Source organism: Coffea arabica, chromosome 3e (assembly GCF_036785885.1).
Source record: "Coffea arabica cultivar ET-39 chromosome 3e, Coffea Arabica ET-39 HiFi, whole genome shotgun sequence".
Taxonomy (NCBI): Eukaryota; Viridiplantae; Streptophyta; class Magnoliopsida; order Gentianales; family Rubiaceae; genus Coffea; species Coffea arabica.
This window is the reverse complement of record NC_092315.1, coordinates 43,223,229-43,234,144: the sequence shown is the minus strand read 5'-3', so window position 1 is coordinate 43,234,144 and position 10,916 is coordinate 43,223,229. Positions and strand designations below refer to the sequence as shown.

The following is a 10,916-nucleotide window of genomic DNA, read 5'->3' as shown; positions in this document are numbered from 1 at the left end:
CGATAGCCAGAAAGAGATGGTGTTGTATTGGAAAACACCTTTTTTGTAATTTTATCTGATAAGTAAATATGTTTTTTCCTCTCAAAACGGGTACACTTTTGTTGTAATGGAGGAAAACCATAAAGAGGTGGTGCTTTATTGGAAAACCCCATTTTTGTTTTAATTTTATCCGATACGTAAATCTGTTTTTTCCTCCAAAATAGGCACTCCTTTGTTGTAATGGACGAAAGCCATAAAGAGCTGATGTTTTATTGGCAAACACTATTTTTTTGAAATTTTATCCTATAAGCAAATGTGGTTTCTCCTCCAAAATAGATATACTTTTGTTGTAATGGAGAAAAGCCATAAAGAGCTGATATTTTATTGCAAAACACTTTTTTTTTTCAAACCAAAAATTTGTTTTTTGCCTCCAAAATGGGAACTGTTTTGCTATAATATAGGATAGCCATAAAGAGCTGGTGTGTTATTGGAGAACACCATTCTTTTAAATTTTATCCAATAAATAAATCCGTTTTTCACTCCAAATTTTTTAGACTTTTTGGAGTAATAGAGGAAAGGCATAAAGAGATGGTTCTTTATTGCAAAACGGTTTTATTTTTATTTTATCCGGATTAAAAAATTTGTTTCTCGCCTCGAAAATGGATACTCTTTTGTTGCAATGGACGAAAGCTATAAAGAGCCGGTGTTTTATCAGATAACACCATAACCCATAAATTTTACCCGATAAATAAATCTGTTTTTTCCTCCAAAATAGGAACACTAGTGTTGTAATGGGGGAAAGCCATAAATTTGCTGGTGCTCTATTGGAAAACAGGTTTGATTTTTATTTTTTCCGATAAAAATATATGTGTTTCGCCTCCAAAACAGGTACTATTTTGGTGTAATGGAGGAAACTCATAAAGAGTTGATGTTTTATTGCAATACACAATTTTGATTAATTGTATTCGATAAATAAATATATTTTTTCCTCCAAAATGGCCACTCTTTTCTTATAATGGAGGAAAGGCCCAAAGAGCTGCTGTTTTATTCGAAAACAGGCTTTTTTAGATTTATTTTATCCATCAATAATCTATTTTTGACTCAAAAATGGGTACACTTTTGTTATAATGGAGAAAGCCATAAAGAGCTGGTTTTGTTGATGTGAAAACCAGGGGCAAAATATTTCATTTTCTCGGATTAGTAGATTTTATTTACCAAAAGTGGGTACCTTTTGCTTATGATGAAAGAAATCCATAAAGACCTGGTTTGTTAAGGGAAGGTGATGCAAGCCAGAAAGTGACCATGATTTGTTTTATGAAATTATCCCACAAATAATTTTGAAGTTGAATTTTAATTACTTTGACAGTTGTATAACCGTCGTTAAATTTATAATATCCCATGCCTAATCTTCAAAATCATCTCCACCCAAGCACACACTCCAAACCCCTCCGTCTCTCTCCCTTCCTTCTCCAATGCAAATACCATCTCTTTATGGGTTTCCTCTATCGAATAAAACGTACCAGCATTTTATAGTCATGATTTTGTACAAGCAGACCATTAACATTTTTTCGGATATCGTTTGTCTACTGAATCTGCCGTGACAAAGGTTGAAGATGACTTGATACTTTCAATGTTTTCATACTTCAATCCGTCATGATAAGGAGAAAATCAAACGTGTAGAGGAAATGGTGTATGACATGCAGACCAACAAATTCCATATTTTTATCAGGCCTAGTGGGACAAACAAAGTATATGTTCGGTTGAGTGTAGAATATGGTGCTTTGGACGTGGCAAACAAGAGCTGGCTTTATATGAATTTAGTCATTGTTTTGTTCTAATTCAACCTTACAGTGAATAACAGAAATAAATTGGGTGTTTTATTAAAAAAATTTGTGGATCACATTGAATGGAAACATAACCCAACTCCAATACCACCATCAGTGCTGCTCTACAACATTTATCAATTACACCGTCACAGTTCTGTCTACAAAGTTAGGAGACTTTTAACTGTTCAAAACGAGTATATGTGGGGATGAATCATAGATTACTGCCACCAACTTCAAGATTTGTATACTCTGTTCATTAATAAATCGAGCGGTTCGCCTTTGCAAAGGAAAGCAGAACTAAGGGCACACTAGGAACTTCTTTCAAGTTTCACCAGTTCTAACACGAATGTAATAATACTGATTGCTTTCTTCATGCAAGACTACCTTCCAGCCTGAACTCACAAGCACAAACAACAACTTGTTCATCAGAAGTTGAAGCAACAGTTACCTGTTCCGTCAAACCATTTGCATCATGAGCTGTATGTGCGGCTGCTGCGCGGATCTGCCAAATTCTGTTGCAGTAATCTGTCAACAAAGGTGTATTTTGTACTGCAAGTTGTCCAAGCTTGTCACCAGCAGAGACATTTCCGTCTCTGACTCCAACATCTTCACTTCGTCTGCCAGCATGTAATTGTTCCTATCCAATGACATATTAAACCAATGGATTAGCTTAAGCAATAGAGTTCATACAGACTTCCATTTGTCAACAGGTTCTACACGCTCAGTTTGGAGGGATCTATCCGACAGAAGTAGCAGATGTACATATGGGGTGAGTGGTATTCACGATTGTTGTAGGGAAGAAAAGGTGCTAACAAACAAAAAGAATATGCTGACACAGAAAACTTACAACATTTCAACTTATAAGGCTAGAGTAAAACAATTGCGGCCAAAACACATAAGCAATAAAAGGCACAATTGTAAAAGATACAGGGGACAATTGAAACATAGACAAATATTTTGGAATAAACTCAAGAGCCACAACATCAACCTACAATCTAGGGGTAAGTACGACGGAGTGTTAAAAAAAGCACAATGTATCAAAATGCAGACGCGACCAAGTGTTTTACACTGAGTTTTGAGCTTTTTCTGTCTATAACCTCAAACCAATAAATACATAACCGACAACTAACTTGCGGTCTAAGAAGGAAATTTCCTTTCTCTTCTGTTGTCTTCCATTTTTTTTGTGCCATCTGCATTCGAAAACTTCCATACGTAAACAATATCCAACTTGACCATTTGTATACCATTCATAAATAGACTCAGCCCAAAGCAGTTTCTAAACAAGGCAGACCTAAGGGAAGAAAGTAGTACCACAATCTGCCACTATAAGTTCTCGCACCAAGCGTCTGAGTAAAGCACAGCAGTGTTGCTTGTCTCAGCCTTCACAACAAAGCTTCTCTACTGTCCCATATGTTTGGTGAAGCATCCTCATAATGATAGGTCCACATCCTGCTCTTCCTCTTGCTTTCACATTTTCCTTTTTGGCTTGCTCTGTGCAGAAGACAATTTTTATTTTAAAATATGCAGAGTATGCTGTAGCTTTGGAAACATATTCATTAACATGTACCCAATGTATAGCTCAGGAGTATATCTCTTTGGGACTTCCCGTTTTCGCTTCAATTCCTGTGGTAGGTTAACCAAGCCAAGCTTGGAAACAACATCACTGTAAAAGTTTCAATCATCACTGCCTTCTGTTATGGGTGATTGGCCAAAAGCGTTTTGTTTGATGAATTCTTGTATATTATCTGCATCGGCCAATTTCTTCAAGTACTATACAAAAGCTCCTTCAGGATCTACAAATATATGTTTTCAGGGTAGTTGAACAATCTCAGGTTACTTCAATAATAGAAATTACAAAGCCAACAAAAATGCTTCGAACCTAAATAATTGTCTTGTACAGTCAAAAATGTATAACTGGTGGGAAAGATGGCATTGTATGGCTAAACAATTCACAAATGAAAAAAGTTAGAGCATCATCTAAACGGGAATTCAACACTATATCACACAAAGAAAATTGAGTTGGTACGCTTACAGAATTAAGGAATGATTTATACGGAGAATCGTCAAGTAATATTGTGTTAGAGCTATTGTATGACTTATAATCTCCCCAAACATTTTTTAGTTCCTTGAACATAATCTTTTTCTCCGAATTTTTCCTAAGTTTGGTTTCTGTGACAATGCAATGAGGTTGAACCCGCAAAATACAGTAGTACCCCAATTGCACATTACCACAAATGATCCTAAGCGACTGACTCTGAAAGGCGTAATAAATACGAAAGAAGCCTCACCCAGACAAAAATCAGTTTATGTTCAAAACTTTGTTTCATTTGTGTTGATATACTTTCCAACACTGGTTCAATATTATGCCTGGAAAAAAATGACATTCACATGAAGTGTTTTTAAATAAAAAGAAGCCATAATGTATGAATTAGTAAATCTGGAATATACATTGACGTATACCTTAGCTTTGATGACCAAACTGCCACCACAAAATATGAGAAACAGACTTGCAAAAATTCAAAACAATGTGGTCTGAAGTTAAAATCACGATTTCTGGTCCTCCTAGATAATGAACTGACCATAAGCACTCCATTCAAATTTAGAATCAGAAGCTTCTTATTGGAATCCTTATTAGAAGGGCCCTGAGGTATGCTTGAACAGAGTCCTGTACTTTCCGCTGATAAAAAATAATTACACGAAGCATTAGATGACTTGGATGTACTGGCTGTGAAATGTAATATGGCCCGGACATGTGAAATCAAGCAAGAAAATCTGGGAAGTATAAGGAAAATGGATGGACAGTGGAAACACTAAATTTGCAAAGCAGCACCCATTCAATGTAAGGTTTGGAAGACTACAAAATAAATTTCCTATCTCCTTGGTCAGCAGCAGATGCATTGCAACAGAGGCGCATACAGTTTTTTTCCCAGCTTTACACAACTAGTTTTGGTACCAATAATGTCATTTAAAAAAGAATTTCAAATGACATTTACCCTTAACATTCACCAGTAAATTAGAACACTGAGATATAATGTACCTTGTCTTGCCTCCACTTGCTCCACATCATTGCTACCAGCTTCCTGCAAACCTTCTTTGCCATCAGCCTCCTTTGCCTGTTTATTTTCTTTCACAAAAGCAGCATAATTGATGGGGTTTGCCAATTTCCCCAATGCAATCTCCCAGGCAATAAAATGTTTGGCAATGACAACATCAAGCTGTACATACACATGTAAGTATTTAGATGCAATACAGTTAGTCTGCTAGACGGAAATCATTCATCCGTGCACTTACTGGTTTCGGTCGACACCCCATTGCCCAACATTGAATGAACTTCAAAGTGAAAACTCCACAACTTGCCGCATCTGTCTGTTTTAGTTTGTGATTTACAAGGAAAAATGTCCAGGGTTCGTCCTTAAAAAATTCCAGCAAAATCCATTCCTACAAAAGTAACAAACACCCTACCATTGTAAATCTTACATTATTTCTTATTAACATAAGCTACAAGTTTGCAAGGTAAGCACCACAGATTGCATTATACCCTGGTAGAATGTGTTTACATTATCCATAGAATCAACTATGTAGACTTCATTTTCCTTGACATACGCAATCATGAGAAACCAATGTTTGGAATAAATTATGGGAAAAAAATCTGCACATATCACACAAATAAGCAAACAATAATTTGTTAAAAGCTATGCAATATTAGGCTGATCAGCCATGAAAGTAATATTTCCACCGGTGCTGTTCAGTGGGACAAAGTAATGAGAGGGAAAAAATGCATATACCTTTTCAGGATATTTCATAGTTTGCTAATTGGTTTCATCAACAAAAGCCTTTTTGGTTGTGGGAGATATGCATGGATAATCTAACACGCATTTTAGCTGCAAGGAGTGCAAGACAAGCAAGACTTAGCTATAAATTTTGTAAGCCACAAAAAAGTAAATAAAAAGTATTAGAATGTACCCAAAACAAAGGATTGAAGAAAAAATATTGCTGGTGCTCTCTCTGGAGTAAATGAAGGTACTGTGTCACATCCTTAAGACAATGGAACAAACGCACAATTTCACTAAAATGGCAATAAAGGAAAATGAAAAAGGAGCCATTCAATGTTGAAAACAATGCAAAACTTAACTTTGTCATTGAGACATTACTCATGATGCATCACCTGCTCCAATTCTTCTTTTTCAACATCAAAAATATGTTGCTTACCTAGTACACTCACACAGTTGTGGACAATGAAGTTGAAGAGCATAAAAATGAGATGAAAGTGACATATTTTAACTGATTAAAGGAACTAGACTTCAACTTACATGTTAGGCATGAATTCTCTAAGATGAAAGGCTACAGCTTCTTTCACATCCTCCTCTGCTACTCCAGATCCTTGTGGATGCCACTGCTCAATAAAGAAATTAGTATATATACAAAACAGTGAAGGAAATGTAAGGAACATCTCTTACATCTTTTAGAAACGACAATGTCTCAAATCTGGTCCCTTTCAGCTCCAAGGCACCAACCTTTTTAAAAATTTCTTTCACCTTATTTTTAACCTACGAATAAAGGAATTAGGTTATGCACTGTGGTTACTTGACATAAATAAACAATAAGATGACAAAAGAGTTTACGTTAACATACACTTCCCCCAACTCTGGTTTGTTGTGAAAGTATAACAACATCATCAAGCTCTTCTTTGTCTCCCCGAACTGGCAGCTTCTCAGCTGCAGCACATTTCCCCATCTCATCTAGTTCGTTAACTGCTTCAATTTTCTTATTCTGTGCCCTAGTCTCTCCAATGACAACATCAACGGGTTTAAATTTCTTCCACACCCAACCCTGATTTTCAGTTTTGACTGCCAGTTTCTTGAAGTACGAAACTCCCATTTTATGACCATAAAATCCTTTGTCAATATGCTCACCATAAAAGGGAACGTTAAAGCGCCTAAAGATCCTGGTCAGGAATATACCGAATGGGAGATGGGTTTTCTTATTCTCCCTGTTCCTAATCTTTTTAATCTTGTTGAAGATGGTGGCAATCATCAATTTGGCAATGTTCAGGGGTTTTTTCTTCAACAAATGCACAAAATTTTCTTTCTACTGCACTAAAGGAAGTGATACTTCTAGCTTTGGGAACAATGTCATGGGTGATTATGAGATGTAGAAGCCTTGGCATAACTTTCATATCAGGCGTATAAAACTTTGCTTTTTTACCTGTTTGATGCCTACTGTTGTCATCAGTTTGCAGAATTTTTCCAAGAAACTCTGTCTCGTTATACCCCGCCACAGCAATCTTATCAACATTCTTGGCACTAATCATTTTATAATCAATAGTATAGCCACTGTCAACCAGACCAAACTCTGCAAATAGAACCTCAGTAGACAACTCAATATGTACATTCCTACCTGTGAACGCACTACTGACTTGTCCTTATTTGCACTAGAATTCACATAGAATTCTCTAACTAGGCCATCAAAACACTTATCATTACTGGACAACAAATTCATCAAATTTTGGGCATCAATAAATTCCCTAATATCAATGCACTCGGAGGCCAGTGCTTCTACATCAATTGACATGCCTGGATAGACCAGAAGATTCAAACAAGACTCCATAATAGCGCCAACCTCAGCTTCAGATGGGATGTGAATTGTTCAGTAATATCAGCAGCACAGAACCACAACACGATTGAAAAGGAATTTGCAGTCCGCTGGCCTCCAAAAAACATCAGAAATTGGTGAAAAACTCGTAAGGGGGAAAACTTAAACTCCGCATTTGAGAGTCTCTTCAACATTTCAAAGCGTGCCTTTGTATGGTTTAAACAAAGCGAAAACGGTCTGTGTAAACCAAATAGTTGCTTCCTAAACTGCAAAATATAACGGCCTTTCTCGGGTTTGGATGGGATTCAAACCTGCTTCACTCTTTTGCTCTCTTCTTTTGTAAATTTTGAGAAATACACCATTTTGAATGGACGAGAAAAATATGCAGTTTGGAATAAAATGTTATTGGGAAGCTGTAAAGAGCAGGCTTTGTATTGAAAAATAGGTTAAGTTTATTTCATCCTACAAAGAATTTGGATTTTGGGAAAATTCCTACGTCATCACAAAAAAATGGGAGCGAGCGATAAAGAGCTAGATTTGTACGGGACAATTGACAGAGAGAGAGAGATGTTTTTCCCCCATCCCATAAATAAATTTATTTATGGCAAAATGGGTTTTATTTTCTTGTAATGGACGAATGCAACGAAGAGGTGTGATTCAAAATGGAACATATATTAATTTTATTTGATCTGATACATAAAATTGTTTATGCAAACTTGGATGTTCGCTGGTGTTGTAACGGGGGAAAGCCATAAACAGCTGGTCTTTAACACTTTTGTTTGGATGGGAACATTTGTCAAGGGAATAACCTTGACGAGTTAAAGCAGTTGTTCCTGCTTTGAGGGTGGAAAACAAGCAAACAGCATCAAAAACCATTGCCAATTATCAAATCATAAACCATTTATGAAGCTACCATCAGCAAAAAACAAAAATGCCCTACGAATTAAAGATTGTACAAGAGGGACTTTATGTTCCCCCACAAACCAACCCCAACGCTTGAAAGAAATCTGCAACACCGTGTTAAATGAATTCCAGATTCATTTCAGCTATAGTACATCAGACATAAATTCACAATTTTTCCAACCAATATACAAAAGCTAAGTGCATACAATTGGAGTTATTGATAAAGTGAGCAATTAAGCCTGTGTAATTTTCTGAAGTACATAAGACACCTAGCACAATCCTGTCATGTACAGATATTAACACTACAACCGAGCAATGACAACCCAAGAGTAAACGATATCCAAGAGCTAGATGATTAACTAAATAAGCTGATTTAACCCAAAGAAAAATAATTACTCCGTAATATGAAACCACAAAACAACAATACTTGTCACCACTGAAGGTTAAAACCTCAACAAGCACCTAAGCAGCAAGTATCAACTATCATTCACACCACTTGCATTAAGTTCATCTTGACACATACTACGACTTTGGTCCCATCTGGCCAATTACAGGAAACTAGAGAAGGGCAAAAGGTACACAATGTTTAAAAGTAGAGGATAGTGAAAGACTTGTAGCCTACATCTTTGCGGGCAAGTTCTATAAATATCCACACTGTGTAAGAAATTGTAAACATTCAGTTATTCTATAATTTTTGTATTTGCCATTGTTGTATTAGTGAGCGTAACAACTAAATTAGCAATATTTTCTTCCACTTCTTTTGGGAGGGTTAACGGTATTTTTGATTGATCTTATCTTCATTTATAAGCCATAAAGAAGTTAAATGTAGCATCCTGTACAGGGTCTTTATTTACTTTAGCCTCTAAAACCACCCTCTACCACTCAGTTTTAAAAACAACAAAATGCTACATTTTTTTCTGTGTACCATACCCATGATTTTAATCCACTTAGTAATTGGCCCATCAATTACGGAATTAAACTTTCTGAAAAAATGTAAGGGTTGATAACTCTTGTTTGATATCCAACAGTCAATTTAATGTCATGCATACTGTGGCCAAAGGGTCTGTAAAAGTCCCCAAAGAATATCAAATCTACATCCATCATACATGTTAATTTCTGAGTGTGTAAACCCAAATCACCGACACAAAATAATTACCAAAAAATAACTCTAAATCACACAAAAGTAAACAAAAGCAAGTTTTCAACAAAGTTCATAAAAATGTGTCAACAGAATAATGAATAATACCTTAAGATACTTAAGCTTCAGGTTTGCATAGACGACCCGAACGTGAAGGCTGAAGCACGCGCCACCAGCCACCAGTTAAACGAAAATGAAAACTATCCAAATTAAATTACACCTGAATGAAATTGTAGCAAATTAAAGCTGGTGGCGGAACTTACGAGAAGAGAGGAAAATTCGGCCGGGGGGGGGGAGGTTTACCAAGGCGACACTGGCGGTGGCGGAGTAGGGGCCAGGATGGGATTCAAAGGTTTTCCGTTTCACTTTTCTGATTTCGATTTTTTTAAAAATTTTTTAACCACAAAACCTTTTTTGTTAGAGGGCAAAAACACGCAGTTAGACGGACATAAATGTTGTTGGGAAGCCATAAAGAGCAGGCTTTGTATTGGAAATTGGGTTTAGCTTTTTTAATCCTGTAAATAAACTATTTTTTGGTGAAATGAGTAAAGCGTAATAAATAATGGAAGATAGGCATAAAGAGCGGGCTTTTTATAGGACCTTAGATAGGGAAAATGATTTTTTTTCTCCAAACAAATACATTTATTTATGGGACAATGCGTACTTAGTTCTTATAACGGAGGAAAGGCATAAAGAGCTGGTGTTTTATTGGAAAACGGTTAAATGTATTCGATAAATTAATTTTTAGTTAAGGACAATGGGTATTGTGTTCTTATAATGGAGGAAAGCCATAAAGAGCTGGTCTTTGTATTGGAAAACGAGTTTAATAAAGAAATTTATCCCATAAAATAAGTTTGGCCAGAAAGGAAAATGGGTACTCTGTTCTTATAATGGAGAAAAGGCATAAAGAGCTGGTCTTTTATTGGAATATGGGTTTAATGCAATTGTATCTGAAGATCTATATCTATATGTATTTGCAGAGTGGGTTTTTAGGAAAGACCCTATCAATGGCTTCCAAGCTTTCCATTCTTTTTTCTAAATTTTTGTATTTATTTTAATACATAAAAAGTAATGGGTTATAACTAACCCTATCACCAGCCAAATTTAAAATTTAAAACTTTCACACTATCTACTTCATAAACCATTTATAGTTTGTTACTTATATTTTAAATCCTTTTTACTTCTCAATTAAAGACAAATGCTCATCCGTATGCCATTTTAATACTCATGTGTAGTGACCAAAAATTTTTCGCTTTCTTAATGAACGTAAGTTGGCCAATTTATTTATTTTTTAAAAATGAATAGGGCTGTTTCAAATCCAAACAAAAAAAAAAAGAAACAAACCCAGGTTCCTCCATTGTTATGATCTTTTTCACCATTATTCTATGAAATTTGCTGAATTGAGTTCTTTAGGGCAAAGAATGAGATGTATTACCAATCCTTTTTTTTTTAAATTTGCTTGACCTGCCTATTGTTCA

At 35.8% G+C, this 10,916-nt stretch overlaps 1 protein-coding gene across 18 annotated transcripts; it reads right to left on the bottom strand.

The window, feature by feature from the left end:
• Positions 1-1,834: 1,834 nt before the first annotated feature.
• LOC140038284 (uncharacterized) lies at positions 1,835-9,974 on the bottom strand. Of its 18 annotated transcripts, none has more exons than XM_072083483.1 (16): positions 9,702-9,974; positions 9,547-9,595; positions 6,438-7,512; positions 6,263-6,352; positions 6,116-6,198; positions 5,769-6,014; positions 5,591-5,686; positions 5,363-5,454; positions 5,097-5,243; positions 4,843-5,020; positions 4,266-4,482; positions 4,094-4,172; positions 3,685-3,745; positions 3,373-3,598; positions 3,117-3,296; positions 1,835-2,442 (listed from the first exon to the last, which is right to left on the bottom strand). In XM_072083483.1, exons 8-14 carry the CDS (start codon positions 5,414-5,416, stop codon positions 3,576-3,578), a joined length of 759 nt encoding a protein of 252 aa, XP_071939584.1. In that variant the 5' UTR covers positions 5,417-5,454; positions 5,591-5,686; positions 5,769-6,014; positions 6,116-6,198; positions 6,263-6,352; positions 6,438-7,512; positions 9,547-9,595; positions 9,702-9,974; the 3' UTR covers positions 1,835-2,442; positions 3,117-3,296; positions 3,373-3,575. The 18 variants fall into 18 exon arrangements, with proteins under 18 accessions (XP_071939584.1, XP_071939580.1, XP_071939586.1 ...); XM_072083479.1 differs by having other exon boundaries at positions 6,438-7,507; XM_072083485.1 differs by having other exon boundaries at positions 5,769-5,840; positions 5,938-6,014; positions 6,438-9,974.
• Between the last annotated feature and the right edge of the window lie 942 nt (positions 9,975-10,916).